Raw genomic sequence first — 17,697 nt, 5'->3', positions numbered from 1 at the left:
CCTAATCAAACTTAATTAGAAGAAGCAAAAAAGCATTTCTTATAGCACTTCCTTTTTTAAAATAAAAGAAGATAAAACCCAGCCAAAAGCCTCCACATTAGGTCGGCGTGACCTCAAGCGACCGTTGACTGTCGACGCGACCCAAGACGCAAGTCAACTGAGCCCTAACGTGTCACAGCAAAGGCCGAGCAAAGGAAGATGGCTCAATTTTAAGGGAAGTTTAGGGGAAATTAGGCGGATTGTTAAAGTAGCTGGAATACTTTTGAAGTTTTAGTTTTCGTCAAGTTCCAAGAGTCTTTAGATTATTCGCAAGTAACGCATGACTTAAATACAAAATATGTCAAAATATATTTGCGTTCGCTGTTTTAAAGACGAGAAATATATATGTTTGTGAAAATGTCACAGAAATTCCACTACTTATGGAGAAACTAAACTAACGCTACAATAAAGTTTTGACATTTTTGTCTATTTAAGAAGCGTATTGTTTTCACAGATAACCTCCTGTTTACGAATTCAAAAGTTACTTGAAAAGTCACTTGAAAGCGAACTTTACTTGACATATTTTCCAAAGGTACCAACCCATAGTAAAAAACAAAGTCTCTTCCTGCTGTCTGTAATCTACGTATGCTTATGTAGATTTTAAAAACTTACGCTTGACGCGACTTCTTCAACACAGTCCATATTAAGAGGAAGGTTTATATGTATGATACGTTTGGTCGCGATTAAGATATAAAAGACAACATTTTTAAAACACTCCTAGGGCAAGTACCACGCGCCTACCCTCTGACCTCGCCGACTTTTCCTAGCACTTTCCGAGGCGTTGTTTGGCGCGTGACCTGAATGCTGCAGAGCTCTCGTTTGCAGTCTTTGTACGACGGAGTTTCATATTTTTAAGCGTGTTATAAACTTACAAAGTATTCGGACGCGTATACTATGGAAATCTGATAATCTGGTTGGAACGTTGCTGCACATTCTGTTCTAAAAAGAGACGCTTTTTTTCGGTGTTATGGATGTTTCCTGTGTCTCAAAAAGTGGAATTTGAGTTGATTTCTTCCATAGTTAAGACTGACCAGAAATATATAACTATGCGCCATGTTGCGGAATTTCATTCGAACTATTTTCTTCATACTACATTGAACTGTCACCGCATATGACGCTTGACGACCGGTCTGGCTCAGTCGTTAGTGACCTGGTGACCCTGCCTACTAAGCCGCGGTCCTGGGTTCGAATCTCGGTAAGGACATTTATTTGTGTGATGAAAACAGATATTTGTTCCTGAGTCATGGATGTTTTCTATGTATATAAGTTTGTATTTATCTATTTAAGTATTGTATATCGTCGCTTAGCCCCATAGTACAAGTTTTGCTTAGTTTGGGGCTAAGTTAATCGGTGTAAGGTGTCCCCAATATTTGTTATTATTTTCCTTTATTTATCTTTTCTCTTAAGCTAGGTTTTTATTATTATTATTATACATCAGAATAATAGCGCCCTCCTGACAAGTCATATATTTCTGTTCAGGCTTTACTTATTCCGATCATATGATCATTGTACACGATTAATAAAAATAATTATTTAAAACGTTGACATACAAATGTTCAAATTTATAACCTGTTATTTACAGAATTTTCAACCTAGAACCAAAACAGGCTTAGATATTCATCTGAAAAGTGCCTCCTACATAACTTCTGCGTAAAATACTTTCGTAAATCCCCCCCTTACCCCACTCTGAAATACGTAATACGATGACGGTCATGTAAACTACTGGCCAATAAAACCGGCCATATAAAACGGATATATAAGGGCACTTTTATTGCCCCAATTCGCTGGCTCGGACACGGCTGTTTTTATTAAAGCTGACTGTGCCGGTATTAAGCACGCTTTTTATATACGCGATTACGGGGTTTAATTGGGGTTTTATGTTCATTTGATGATTTACATATATTAAATATATTTTGCAAGTTCTTGTTATTATTGTTTTCAACACCGTTGACTTCGATATCCTGCTGGGTATCTTACGGTCACTAAACGTTTCTACGTCAACTATTGAGTGGTTTCGTAGCTACTTGGTTGGTCGACGGCAACGGGTTAAAGTAGATAACTCTCCCTCTTCATCTTGGTGCAGTACGCTTGCTGGCGTCCCGCAAGGAGGCGTTCTGTCTCCCTTACTATTTTCAATTTTTATAAATTCTATTACTTCCAAACTTCTTTCTTCTTATCACCTCTATGCCGACGACCTTCAAATTTACTCCCAAGGTACCTCATCTTATTCATTCCACTAACGCTGATTTGGAACGTATATCGAAATGGAGCTCTTGCTATGGTTTGAAGGTTAACCCATCTAAAACTCAAGTCATTATAATTGGCAGCCCAAGAACCATAGCAAGAGTTGATTTTGAAAACTTCCCTGGTGTTTTGTTCGATGGAGTATCGATTCCTTTTTCAAATCAGGTTAAAAATTTAGGCGTAATTATTGATCGTACTCTATCCTGGATTCCGCAGATCAGCGAGGTGAGCAGAAGGATTTTTGCTACTGTTGGTTCTTTACGTCGAGTCCGTAACTTTCTGCCTTTGACTACTAAAATTGCGCTTGCCCAGTCTCTCCTTCTGCCCATCTTGGACTACGCTGACACTTGCTATGTGGATATCACCGAAGAGCAGTTGAACAAACTTGAACGACTCCAAAACGTTTGCATTCGATTTATATTTGGGTTGCGAAAATTTGACCACATTTCTAGTTTTCGAGCACAGCTCAAGTGGTTACCTATTCGTCTCCGACGCAATACTCATATTCTTTCTCTCTTGTATGCCACCTTGTTTCACCCTAATACTCCTTGTTATCTCAAATCCCGATTTAAGTTTCTTTCTTCCCTTAGATGTGCGCAAAATCTGCTGCTTGTCCCACCTCCTTCCACTTCAAAATTCTACAACAACTCTTTCAGTTTTCGTGCGGTTCGATTGTGGAATAATCTGCCCATTAATATTAGACGTGCAACTTCATTACCCATTTTTAAAAAAATGTTGAAGGATCATTATTTGTCTACTTCATAAACTTTCTGTTTTCCAAGAAATTTCATGTCGTTGAAATGGTCTCCATAGTTATATCTCATATATTGTTGTATTTATTAGTATATGTAGTCTATCATAGTTTTTATATTTGTAGTATATGTATTTTATTATATTGTACATTTAGGTACTAGCCTTCTGTTCTTCTTTGCACCACCCGTAAATTTTATTCCGATCGCCACTCGACTATCTGAAGGTTGTCAAGAGACCGCTGTTTTAGCGATAAGACCGCCTGTTGTTACCTACCACGTTGTATCTGTTCTGAATTATGTTTCTTTTTCTTCTGTAGTGTGCAATAAAGTATTTTATTATTATTGTTTCTCCGTTTTAAAACTCTCGGGTCTTTCGAGCCCGGTCATTTATAAGGCGTGCATGGGGATATAGATCCAACACGTAGAGGCCGTTTGGAGATATTTGATGTCATGTAGAACGCCTGCTGGAACCCATTCACGGGTACATGGATAGATACCCATGAACCGGTTTCAGCAGGCATTGGAAACTATTGTCAATAAAATGGAAAGAATAAATCAGGTCTATGGGTTGAAGTTTGGATGAGTTATGAAAATAGGTCCGGACACCTACCATAACATTGCCTTAACAAGTTATCGAGGCAGGCGGTGACTCGCCACTCGGTAGATGGGCATCTGATTTGCCATCATAAAGACGGCCAGGCGCAACACCGGCGTGAGTGGCTCAGGGGTGTCGAGAGGTGGTGCTGCGCTTTCTCCGAAGTTACTCGCGGCGTTATGCCCTTTAACACTTCCACCCCTGGAGCGACAGCTCAGACGATCCTCTCTGGACGGCCAATGAAGGCAAGCCAGAGCTGAGAGTCATGCGAGTCCCCTTGGGGTTCCACTCCGACCGGCGAAGACACGCCGGAGACGGAGACCCTGACCGACTCTCGGGAACACTCGGGTCCGTGGGGTCGTCACTCCCCAACAGCTCGCCATAAGCTGCCCTGCGGGCTTATTATTATTATTTGTATGTCTTACCATATCTCGGGACCATGGGGTCCCGGACTTTTGGGAGGCATGTGTGGAGCCGAAGCCAACAGCACAGAGGCCCTTTTAGACACTTTAATCTAAAGGCAAGGGATACACCTGGCGGATACCATCCCCGAGCGCACAATATGATACATCCGGAGATGGTCCCCGCCAGGTGTAAAGACTATTTCAGTGCAGCACTTTTGTGTTGCGATGGGAACTAAGGTCATAGGCTATTGATGTGCAAGTTGGATGGACTGGATAATGGTCTATGGGGGGAGACTATCGGACACCTGCCATGACAACTAGTCTCAAGATTGTAAAAGACAGGCGGTGACTCGCCAACTCATTGAGTGGGCCCTGCAAAACGGCCGCACGCACGGTGCGACAACAGAGCAACACTTGAAGAGTGGCTGAAAGGTTGTCGAGAGGTGAGACTGCGGTAGCCAGATCCCGGTGATCCGTATAGCAGGCCGCCGGCGTTATGACATTTTACACTTCCAACCTGGAGCATAGGTCCCGCTCTTGCGAATCCACTCTGGCCGGCCGGTTAAGGCAAGCGCAGAGGCGAGGGCTAGATGGAAGTGCCCTCTGGAATAGGGGTCCGCGGTGTCGCCACTCACCGTCAGCTCGCCACAAGCTGCCCCCGCGGGGTATTATTATTATTATTATGCGCATTTGGAGAATTCTACGAGACTGTCGCTTACGACATGATTTTGCGTTGTATGACAGTTATTTCAATCAAATCCGTAAAGCTCGAGAAAATAGTAAAATACTGCCAATTTGTTAACCAAGTCATGAACGGTCATAACACTTTAAGTTCTCGCGCTTTGTGCACATATTTACATAGTCACATACATGTCAAATGGGAATAATTAACATTATTTTACCTTTTTTCCCAATGTTTCGGCCAGGTTGCACTGTATGTGACCGGTTGTCAGATATAATTTAGATTTCTTAGTGTCTTCAGAAGTATTAGAAGAATTGCATGTCGTTAGCTAAATTCTCGTGGAATGCCCCATTTCCCACGCAAAAGCCGTACTAACATTGGTTTTCAAGGTAGATATGATAATTTACAGATTAATGTAATCATTATCAAAATGAGTTTAAACCTACCAATTTTTGGTAAAAAAAGTTTCAATTTGCTATTCAACAATATTTTCAAATAAGTTGTGGCACAAAACTATAAATACAAACATGTAATAAAGGTACATATAAAATCCTGTTAAAAGTTCATCAGTATATTTATTACAACTAGACGACAAACGTTAAAATACAGCCATATTCCTCCCGCTACGTTTTTAATATTCAGCGCAGCACGGATCGATGGCTTCAGCCAATGTGCCCACTGTGCACACAAAAAATCCCAATGTTGCCGCACGCAAAAAACTGGACAAAATTCTGCCCAATGTCCCCAGTGTTGCTACACGCAAAAATAGACGAATACACGCGGACTTTGGCTTGATGTAGACAAGAATGGAGCGCTGAATTTCCGATTGTTTTTGTATTGTATTATTTGTTTTAGAAGCTAGTAACTTGTGCCGACATGACCTGTAATTTTAGAACTATAAAAATATACTGAGTAATCACTAACATAATCAAGTTGATAGCATTAGTAGTTCTCGAGATATTTAATTAGTAATGTGACGGACGGACATACAGACGGACAGAGTCGCACATAAGGGTTCCTTTTGTACCTTTTTGGTACGGAGCCCTAAAAACATCTAAATCTGAAGGAGTTTGTTAATATTTAAACAGAATGCAGACTAAAATTAGGCTGGTATAGTTTTAGTGAACTTATTTATCATAAATCATAGTGTACCAACATTTTATACAAATTCCATTTCGTTAGAGCAACAACAACAACCCCAAAAAAGCTTATTACAAGCTAAAACTATATTCAACAGAAACCGCAAAACTAACTGTTGAAATAATAGATTTAAAGTCAATTTCGACTATGCAAAATATTACGCAACATTTGCACAGTGGTCCGGTTAGTCCGTAATAATAGCACAAATTGTTTGTGCACACGTTTAGAACAATAATGGCCGCGGTGCCCAGTGGTCCGACCGCGGCTCGGTTGGACACTAATTGACTGATAGCTAACTGAATTCGGGTATTCAATTGGATTTTTCAAAGCATAGTGCAAGTTCGCTGCTTTTTGCTTGGCGGTAAATTATTGGGATATTTTAAATACGTGGTTTGAAAGTGTAGTGCTAGAATTTTGTTATTCGTTTTTGGTGGTTTAGCGATGATCAAATGTTACGTTTAATCTTAGTATTTATTTTTCTATAGTTTGCGAACTTTGATTGATCCAAGGACTGCCCCGAAGAAGGTCGTCAAAAATTTGATGTTACTCGTAAATTATAGCGAAACAGACTTTTTTCAATGTCATATCTAGGGAGCAGTTGATTCGTTGTCCCTTATCTGTCAATAAAACATATAATATTAGAACGAGGTGGATTTTGCAGAAGTTTTCTAGGTTTTATAACCAAATATAAATAGGTCACTCGATCACTTAGCCACACATTAGCAGACGACGCAAATATTTGCGAGCGATCCCGTTCGCCAATCATCCGTGCGGACTGGCTTCCAACTTGAGTCTAGAAACTTTGCTTGTAGCGAGAAAAGCGAGCTTTATTAAACACAGCCAGTGTCCAAGTTTAACTTATTTTTAGATTCCGAGAACAGAATATTTGGGATGACTCCGTGATATTGTTTCCTGTTATATAGGTAACTATGAAGACTATGTAGATTATTGGCTAATATTGTTACATAAAAAATGAAAAAATACTTTTCGGTGAAAGAAAACATCGTCAAACTCGTAGCGGAAAAAAATAATCGTCCAAGAGGAAACCGGACTAATTGAAACACCTATGTAGATTATTGGCTAATATTGTTACATAAAAAATGAAAAAATACTTTTCGGTGAAAGAAAACATCATGAGGAAACCGGACTAATTCCAATAAGGCCTAGTTACCCTTCGGGTTGGAAGGTCAGATGGCAGTTGCTTTCGTAAAACTAGTGCCTACGCCAAATCTTGGGATTAGTTGTCACAGCAGACCCCAGGCTCCCATGAGCCCTGGCAAATGCCGGGATTAACGCAAGGAGGAGGTTACATAAATAATGAGATCTTTAGCAGAAAAACGTTATAAACGAGCTTAAAGTTTTAATTAAGTATTCACTTTTGAAAGATCTATGTCTAGAAAATTTTCATGTAAAAACCGGATAAGAGCGTGTCGGGCCACGCTCAGTGTAGGGTTCCGTAGTTTTTCGTATTTTTCTCAAAAACTTCTGAACCTATCAAGTTCGAAACAATTTTCCTAGAAAGTCTTTATAAAGTTCTACTTTTGTGATTTTTTTCATATTTTTTAAACATATGGTTCAAAAGTTAGAGGGGGGGGGACGCACTTTTTTTTCCTTTAGGAGCGATTATTTCCGAAAATATTAATATTATTAAAAAACGATCTTAGTAAACCGTTATTCATTTTTAAATACCTATCCAACAATATATCACACGTTGGGGTTGGAATGAAAAAAAATATCAGCCCCCACTTTACATGTAGGGGGGGTACCCTAATAAAACATTTTTTTCCATTTTTTATTTTTGCACTTTGTTGGCGTGATTGATATACATATTGGTACCAAATTTAGCTTTCTAGTGCTTACGGTTACTGAGATTATCCGCGGACGGACGGACGGACGGACGGACGGACGGACGGACGGACGGACGGACGGACAGACAGACATGGCGAAACTATAAGGGTTCCTAGTTGACTACGGAACCCTAAAAAGTATGAGACGAAAACAACCTCTATTTATAAATATGTCGCTCGTTATCTGTATCGCTCCTTTATAAAAATATCTACACAATAAAATACAGTCTAACAGTACGTTCACAGCCTTGTTTTCTGCAATATTTATCCACCATTTAAGAAGACCTCAGCCTATGTGCAGTAGTTCAAACATTTTCATGAGCGCCCAGGGATCTAAGTGTCCCGATTCGGTTGACAGACCCTACGGATTACTTAGGGACAGATAATAGATAGTTTTAACGATTGTTAGCTAAATGGGATCAAATGATTGGTTTTTATTAGGGATGTACCGACTATTGATTTGGCCGACTAGGCCGACTATCGACTAGTCGGCGCTTGGGTGGCCGATTAGTCGGCTAGTCGGCCAGAACAAAATTTTCGACTAAATTCATCAGAATTTTTGAATTACATTTTTTGTCCTTCGTTTGCGCTTTTAATTTTTTTACAGGTTCAATTTTTCAAAGGTCTATGAGAATATTTACACATTTTCCAATTTTAACAACCGGTTTGGCTTAGTGGGTAGGGTAGTCATTCTGCCTATGAAACCTGGTAGTCCTAGGTAGGATATTTATTTCTGTGATGATCACAGATATTTGTTCTTTTGACTAACAAAGGTATAACGAATCGGTACATAATACAATTATATCAGCTGTTAATTTATTTGTGTACTGTTATTCTATGACTTATAAAGTGCCGACTAATTGGCCTGTTTTGCCGACTAGTCGCCGATTAATCGCCGACTACAAATGTGGCCGGATAGTCGGCTTTCCCGACTAGTCGGTACATCCCTAGTTTTTATGTTGTTATTTGGATTGGGACATGTCTCAGAGGGGATGGTTAACAAGTGGGTCAGTTCTAACGAAAATGCATGTCAAGTGCATTCATTTTTTCCGAAAGAACTTTGAAAGGTCACTCTTCATAAAATATTAAATCAACCAAGATAATCAAATTTATCTTCAAGTGGGGTTTATGATATCTAAAATCTTAAATTTAAGTTCATAAGAATCAAATTCACTATCATAAAATTCGAAATTTTGCCTTTGACGACTATTATCTAAAATGCTTCAAAGGCACACTTCACAAGTGTTCACAACGCGTTCTTGTACCAGACACTTCAGCAAAGTCAATTACAGTAACCAACCACATTTAGTACCAATCAGTCGGCTGCATGTGATAGACCTTAAAACAATTGACGGAGACGTATTATAGCTTGGGGTTTTGTACAATGAAACCACTTTATAAAGGAGTGTTCGATTAAAAATGGCTATTGTTTCATTGAATATTAAATGGATTGGTAATGAGGGGATGTAATGGAACCCCCCACTTGATATCGATAGTTTGCCAAGGACCTGTGCAGCACCTGGTGATAATCAACGTAGCAGATTATTGCACTGTTGAATATTTTAGAATCTTGCTGGACAAAATTATTACATTCAAACATTCTGCCAGATAATACGATAGTAGAATGAGGTTCTTCAAAAAAAGAATGTAGAAGTTTCTAATGCAACCCTTGAGTTGCAGGCGTACATAGATTACGGTAACTGCATCAGGCGGACCATATGCCTGATTGTCACCGACGTGGTATTGAAAAAAAAAACCGGCCAAGTGCGAGTTGTACTCGCGTTGTAAGGGTTCCGTACACTACAAGAAGGGCTTAAGCGCCTCGTTTTTATACGTACTTAAGTAATTTTTGCGAATAATCGATATTTTGAACAAAACGAAACAGAAATGAGTTTATATGTAATATTCAAACGCGCTCAAACAATTTCAAGAGATTTGGTAACTCCTTGCAGCGGCAGTGAGTGAAATTCGTAATTTGAGTTTTTTTCTTTTAAGTCCGACTTACGCTTTACTGTAGATTTCTAATAGGTTTTCCTGTACTCTATAAATTAAAAACTATCTCGTGTATTTTTTTGAAAATACTTTGGTAATTTTTTGCCTATTTAAAATATTTTTGAAATACTTACATATATTTCATTTTTACCCCCCAAAAGTAACCCCTATAATTAAATTTTCTTAATTTAAATTACATGTCCGTTTTTGGGTCACAGGTTTACAGATGCGTGCCAAATTTCAAGTTAATCGGTTCAGTAGTTTCGAGAAGAAAATTGGCTTTGACGACGGACAGACAGACGCGCGAGTGATCCTATAAGGATTCCGTTTTTCCTTTTTGAGGTACGGAACCCTAAAAATAAAAGAATTACTGATTTTAAGTTTATCTGATAATTAAAATTACCTGACACGATATTTTAGTGAACATGGATTCGTAATGACCTGGACAGTTTATTAGATATTCTCTTGGGAGCTTGCAATTAGACCAAACAAACAGTTATTAGGCCGTTCATTATTTAGTCAAGGACTATTTAATTATTAATTCCGTTGAGATTTAGATAATGCTACTTGTGTAGCTCGACATTGATGTGTAACAGTGAATTGTGGTTTAAATCTGCAGACAAAATAAAACATTGACACATTTATTTCAATAACATAGTGAGTTACATTTTATTCTGGTCGAGTTTCTTGCCGGTCCCATAGTGGATACCCCCCCTCCAACTGAGGGGGACTGAAATCTTCTCGAGGCTGAGGCGTAGGGTTAGAGCCGGCGTAGCTTTATTTGACGTTCATAAGCGCATTGACTTGAAATTTCATTTCATTTCCACACTAGGTATAGCCTGTTCTATGGTGGACATAGTACATAAACAATGTTTACAACCTAAAATAAACAAGATTAAATTAATGAATAAACTAGTTAAGCCGAGAGAGTACATAAAAAAGTTGACAAACCCAAGAAAAGAATATAAATATGATCTCACATCGCCCAAGTTGACTCTAGACTGGTATTAAATGGCATCTAAGCTCTTAACAAGCTCGGAAGGTAAAACAAGTTGCAAGTGGTATGGATACCGGGGCACGAAGGCTTCATTGGCAATGAAAATGCTGATGAACTTGCCAAGGCCGGATCTGAAGACAACTTCATAGGTCCGGAACCTTTTGTGGGCCTTTCACAAGGAACCATTAAAAGGGCTATGAAAGACCAAACAAAGGCTAATCACCAAAAAGAGTGGGATTCCCTGGTAGGTCTGAAGCATTCAAAGCTCTTTATGCGCGGAGGGTAGACTCTGGATGGAGCAAAAAGCTAGGAAAGCTAGGCATAAGACAACTCCAAATTATAACGGGGATGTTTACATGCCATTACGGGATCAAAGGAATCATCATCCGATACGTGGAGATGGTCGAGAAGCTCCTGAATAGTTGCCTTCAGATCTTAGGATCGAAGGGGGTAATTACACAAAAGATCCCGATGGGTCGAAGTGTATGCAGATTTAAGATAAGATAAGTATCCGATCCGATATCGAGCGAAAACTGACTCCTTACATTCTCGAAATCATTCAAGGCGCCATCTTTGATTTATGCCTTTGATATTACATCCGATATCGGATCGGATAATATGACAACGCTGCATGCCCTATAACCATCATCATTCAATGATATTGTTTCACGTTCCACTCTACACAAGCTTCTACCATCCTCAAGGTAAAGGTGTTTCAGAAAAATGTCTTATACCTAACAAACTAATCACTGACTGTCGTATATCAACAGCTCACTATCTGATTGCAAGATTCTAGTCATAAAGATAGAAAGCTAGGTGTGTTTTAATTTCTACAGTTTGCTGATTTACGCAAAAAATAAATAAAATATGTAGGTAAATTTCGCATTATGGCACTCATCTATCTCAGCCGTTATCAATTCCACGCTTATACGCACCTGGAACATTCATTTTGTTCCATTTAATAAATTATCCGAAATTATCCGATTATTCGAATATTCGAATAATAAAAATTGTATTATCCGAATTATTCGAATATTTAAAACCCGTCGGATAATGCAAACTCTACTTACAAGTGACCGTTCGGGGCTTTCACTCATTTTAAAATGTCAAAAATTAATGACAGTATGCCGATTTACTCGCCCACTGCTCGCAGAAAAAAAAACTTGTATTTTTTTAAATAGAATGAAATATATAAGTACTAAATCCGTTGGCATCTTTAAATACAAAATAACATTAACGAAAAGAAAAAAGAAATACTGAATTCATTAGCCCAAGGTTAAATATTGGCAATGGCGAATAAAGAAAAAGTCGGAGCTCTGAGGCAGTGGAACCTTTATTTGCGGAAGCGCGGCGAATTAGCCGAATCGCGCCTTGTCCGGCCGCAGAGATGTTTAGAGACTTTAGAGGCCAGAGCAATGGCGAAAGGCGGATTCTATTATAATTAAAAAGTAAAGATACTTTGAAAATTTTAAACGCATTGGGAATTTATTTACATAAGTTCACAAAAGTTTTATAATAGGATTTATATGAAACGTGGTTTGATACATAAAACATTTATGTTTGCATACAATTGAGTCAAGTTCAAAAAGTATCACAAAACGATTTTTCTAGATACTTAAGTACTATTGAGTAGCTACTTATTTTAAACGTAAAAAACAACAATTTAAGTCCTAATAGATCATTTATAATAATAATTAATAAATCAATCACTAAATGCGTAAAAAATATCTTTTTTTTCCACACCGACCGCGAAAAGCTCCACTGTCCCGACTCGCCTTAGCTTCTGCCTTGCCCCCGCGCAAGTGATAGTATCGATCTTCATGATCGCCCCTCACCCTTCAGCCCCCTTATTCCCACCAATTTTTCCTTCCATTCCTATCACTATTACAATTATTTCTCTCATTACTATGAAATTTTAACGTAACTTCATATTATTTTATTCGATAGCGTAACGTTACGGAAAATGAATGTAATTTTTAGTTCTAGCAAGTTCTAGTAACTGTTTACGGGTTTAATTTTCTCATTAAGTACAATGAATGTCATTTAACACTATAGAGTACAGTAACTCCTGCTTGTATTCCTAAAAGGGGTAGATAGAGCACATGAAACGGCTTAAGTTTCAGTGACACCTATTAAAGGGTTGGAAGATAACGAAATTGTGATATTTTAGTGACAGCTAGCCCATCGCTTACCTACACCACAATTAAACCCATGACCCACAGTCGACTCCTACATTACCCACGGGAAGAAAGGAGGTGGCGAAATTCTTAAATCGTTTATTACCACACGGGAACTACGCGTACCGCCATACATACATACAATCACCCCTGTTTCCCAGAGGGGTAGGCAGAGATCACGGATTTCTATTTGCTATGATTCTGACAAACCACTTTCGCTTCACACACTTTCATAACGTTTCTCATACATGCTCCGCTTTCGAGTACTTCTGTTCTGACTAGAACAACGTATTGTAAAATGTCAAAAACTCATGGTATGCAATGTTCCCAATCATCTGTTTATCGGAATTGTGAGTGCTCTCGGCTTTTAATGATTTCCTCGTAGGCCGAGACGTTGATAAATAATGAAAATGTGCCCCTTAATAGGGAAAATAATTCTTTGCCGGGACTCCTCTTTTGTACGCCATTGGTAAAAAAGTAAAAAAGATTCCTTTCTCGGAATTAGACCTTAATTAAGTGGTATATTCAGTTGTTTGGGCTATTGTTATGAAATGTTTGTTGCGATTTTGATTACTTCTATATTTAAACTGAAATAAATGTCATATACAAAGAAAAAATTACCAAGGCCTCCAAGTGTCCAATGCTGGATTCGAACCAGCGTACTCCGTTATAGCCACGGATGCCTGAACCACTCGGCCAACTGGTCACGACGGCAAGGGTCGAAATTTTCAAGTATATGACACAATTACCGAAGGCTTACGGCGATATTTTTTGAAATAAAATACCTAATGCTTTTTAAATTACTCCTAATTCTCTTTTCTTAGCCTCGGCGTGTTGGCTTCGGCTCCGCGCACGCTTCCCAAAGGTCCGGAATACCCTATGTATCCCTGTGGTTTCCGTGATAGGAAAGACAGAAATAGTTATATAGTTATAGGTATTGTTTTTTATGTTGAGTTGATATTTTCACATGTAAACAGTCTAAAATAATCAATTTAAATAAGATTACAGATGCAGTGTAAAATGTGTTTCCATTCCATCGTATTTTCACGGAATCGCGCAAAAGTGTCTATTTTAGCCAGACCAAAGAGGATCGAGTATTATAAAGAGTTACTGTCAAAGTAAAATGTGTAATCACAGTGCATAGACTGCCATCTCTCGACAAAAGCTTAAAACTTTTGAACTTCAGTTTTGACAATTTGGCTCATATTGTTAGCTTGATATGTATTAAAATGTCAAATATTAATATTAGCGCCATCTAGACGAGCGTCCCCAAAGGTGTATCGCCATCTAGGTCACCGTACCTTTTTCTGTATGGTTTTGAGGTACGTTTTTTTCTTAGACTTTAGCTGTCTATACGGAGTTATATGTCTTTGGCCAGACTCAGTAAGACAAGAAAAGTATTGACGTTAACTGAAATATGATAAATACGAACTTTTGTACATAATATCTCGTCCTCCTCAATCTTCAGATAGTTTATTAGAACCGATCAGATTAATCAGTCTTATCAGACTCAACAAAAATCATTCTGATTATTGAGGTCATCATTAGATCGTTTAAAGCCCAATTCAAGCCTTTGCAAAAAAAAACATAATTTGGGAACATTCTCATTTGCACGGCGCGTCGCTAGGGCGCGCACGCACGATCAATCAGAATTGTCAACCGATTGGAAAGTCTGTCGCACATCAATCATCTCGTGTAGCGCCCGCTTTATGTATCGAGAGTTTTGAATGTCGAACGCTGTTTTTGATGATCGGTTTAGTTTTTAAATGGATCATAGGTTGATCGTGTTTTGTTTTACGGTCGATTTGATTAAACATTTGTTGTTTGGGGAAATAGTATAAAAAGTTTAGTTTTTAATACGCGCTCAAAATGAGTGATAAGAGTTTGTGCCGATAGAAAAAACATCGTGGAATAAAAGGGAACCAATCGACGACTCTTTTCTTTACGCACAGCCTTTGATTTTTATTAATAAGACAAAACATACATTCTAGTTCAAATAAAAATATAGATTAGCAATCAGTAAACTCGCATAAGTTAACTCTGTCATTGCGAACGTACAATTTCTAGCCCTAGTCAAAGTTTGATTGGTTACTTATCGGCAAACATTTATATCTTATCCCATCTCAATCGACGTCAAGAGCAAATTAGCTAAGGGCATATACTCAACAAATTCATTCCATCTGACGGATGCACTTGTAATCATTAATTGCATCCATCACAGAATCGCCAAACGATCCGTGGGGCGTATCAGAAAAATGTGGCAGATTGTGTAACAGCCCCCATTCAGCATCGCTAGCCATGCGCCGTTACAGGCAGTTCGAGTGCCGACCATAAAGCAAATTAATCAATTAGCTTGGGGCATGTCGACATTACGAATAACGTTTAATTTTAGCCCTCATAAGAGGGTCATCACGCTAGGCGCGCGCGACCCCGCTGTCAGTCCGATCCGGCCGTCTCGCGGGTCCTTTACGACTGGTTTTTTTAAATATTTGTGACGTTTTAAGAGTGTAGTGTGTTTGGGAGCTCATGATGACTGGTTCAGCTGAGTAATTGTGCAGTTTTGTTGACGTCATTTGGTTGATAGTTGTTGAGTGCAGTTTGTGAAAAATGAGTACGTTGCAGGAGTGTGTGGGTTTATTTATGTTTGAGATTTGTTGCGTAATTCGTAGTGGTTGTTTGATGGAGTTTTGTGAACTTTGCTGGAAAGCTCTTTGCGGGTTGAGTGAAGTGAGGTGGATACCATCGTATCTAAATGTGCTTACGTCGTACCTGCCTATTTTAGAATTCGGAAAATGTCTATGAAAAAAAAATACATATAAGTCTAATACTTATAGGTTCTAAAAAATGTACGATACACGTGCAAAGAGGAAGTTCGTAACTCATGTCGATTAAACACTCCCTTCGATCGCGTTTTAATTTATCACCTCTCGTTTTAACTTCCTTTTTTCCGCACTTGTTTCTTAATGTACTATTTTCTCCTTAGCGAATAAAACTTAAAATAAAAATACATAGATATAAGCACCAACACATTTATTTAAGGACAGACCTAATTTACTGACTAACAGATCATCTCCCCACAGCAGACGCGATCCAATCCGAAGCTGGTTCGGACGGCAACAGCGAACACGCGTCCTCAGGAGATGAAGACTCGCAAATGAGACTCCGGCTCAAGAGGAAACTGCAGAGGAATAGGACATCGTTCACCAATGACCAGATAGACAGCCTTGAAAAAGGTAAGTTACATTTGTTTAAATACATCTTTACAAGGTATACTCCATTTTAAATACGAAGGCCCGATAGTACTTAATAAAGACGGCATCAGCGAACACGCCTCCTCAGGAGATGAAGACTCACAGATGAGACTCCGGCTCAAGAGGAAACTGCAGAGGAACAAGACATCATTCACCAATGACCAGATAGACAGCCTTGAAAAAGGTAAGCTTGCACTTGTTTAAAAAATACAACTAGGTATACCCCATTTCAAATAAGAAGGCCCGATAGTACTTAACACTCAGCCTTAAAAATGGTGAGAAACTATTTACCATTATTATAAGTTTTATCATTATTGGTAGGGCCATACAATTATCACTTTTTGTCATAATTGAAAATAGGTTCATAGTCTTCATCTGATCCGTAGCATCCATCCTTCATCATCAGAGATCGGACGGATTTGCGACATTCTTAGTGACTTACGTCATTTTAATGACTTTTAGTATGAGATGACGCACAAAAATCCGATCTCTGTTCATCATTCATCATCATTTTAAAAAGGTCTGCGGCATTTCCCACAGTGTTTGTAATATAAAGTTGATTTACTTTAGGCAACAGTTTTGGAGTATACCTATTGGTCTTAAAAGCTTGAATGCGAACTCAAGACACACTGAAGTCCAATAAATGCGAAGGAAATTTTCAAGTCAATGTTTTATAATAATATCCGTTAAGAAATCTGTGAAAATGAAAACTATATTATCTAAGTTGAACTGTTTGACTTAATTATTTAGCACAACCAATTTACTAAATATCACTTCGAAATAATACAACCACAATTCGGTTCTCCCGATCCAGATTCATAAATCGCCGTCACTTAGCACTCAATTGACAGCCGAAATTGTCCACTCCCAACTATAAGAGGTCCCTAGAGCCCTAATAAACCTATTTCCCATCCCTTTCATCTTATTTATTGTTTGTCGACAAGTTATTAGTAAATAAATAAATGTCCCCAATCCCCCGTGTGTGCTCAGCGCTTGAGTTCTGGCAGTCGCAATTATTATACTGGTTATTTGCTTGTTTTATTACTTTATTGTTTTATGGTGTCATAATATTTATTAGGTTGGCAAACATCATCGTTATTTATGAAATTCGGGATTTATTACAGATCATTTATGCTACTGATGTTTTTCTCTTACTCCTCTGACATTTTACTACGTATGATGCAAACAGAGATATCACTTGTCATGTTAGAAAAAACCTCAATACATACTGATAACATGTTTTCTCGTTGCCAACATAAAAGCAACAGCCACAGTCCGTTTTCCCCAAAACTGCCCAGCCCTGATCCACGAAGATTCGATTTGACGCTCACCGTCGATCCGAAAATTCGAACGTGTCCAATTCGAAATTTAATTTTGAAATGTCTGTCCACAGAGTTCGAACGAACGCACTACCCCGACGTGTTCGCGCGGGAACGACTGGCCGAAAAGATAGGATTGCCTGAGGCACGTATCCAGGTAAAATTAAAAAAAAATTACAGTTGTAAGGTGGCGATACGCTCTGATACTAACTTTGCCGCCTTTCGGTATCAAGCGGTGTTTACACGCATGGATAATCC

At 38.6% G+C, this 17,697-nt stretch overlaps 1 protein-coding gene across 6 annotated transcripts in view; it reads left to right on the top strand.

Annotated features, from left to right (window-relative positions):
- LOC125235999 (paired box protein Pax-6) overlaps positions 1–17,697 on the top strand; it is an 82,143-nt gene that overhangs the window by 41,043 nt on the left and 23,403 nt on the right. For 3 of the 6 annotated variants that reach the window (XM_048142677.1, XM_048142681.1, XM_048142676.1), the window contains exons 5-6: positions 15,935–16,102; positions 17,514–17,596. In XM_048142677.1, coding sequence (XP_047998634.1) covers positions 15,935–16,102; positions 17,514–17,596 — 251 coding nt within the window. The remainder of the gene's footprint in view (positions 1–15,934; positions 16,103–17,513; positions 17,597–17,697) is intronic. The other 3 variants (XM_048142679.1, XM_048142682.1, XM_048142680.1) reach the window with 2 other exon arrangements.

This window comes from Leguminivora glycinivorella, chromosome 18, assembly GCF_023078275.1.
Source record: "Leguminivora glycinivorella isolate SPB_JAAS2020 chromosome 18, LegGlyc_1.1, whole genome shotgun sequence".
Classification (NCBI taxonomy): Eukaryota; Metazoa; Arthropoda; class Insecta; order Lepidoptera; family Tortricidae; genus Leguminivora; species Leguminivora glycinivorella.
This window is presented reverse-complemented; position numbering and strand designations above follow the sequence as displayed.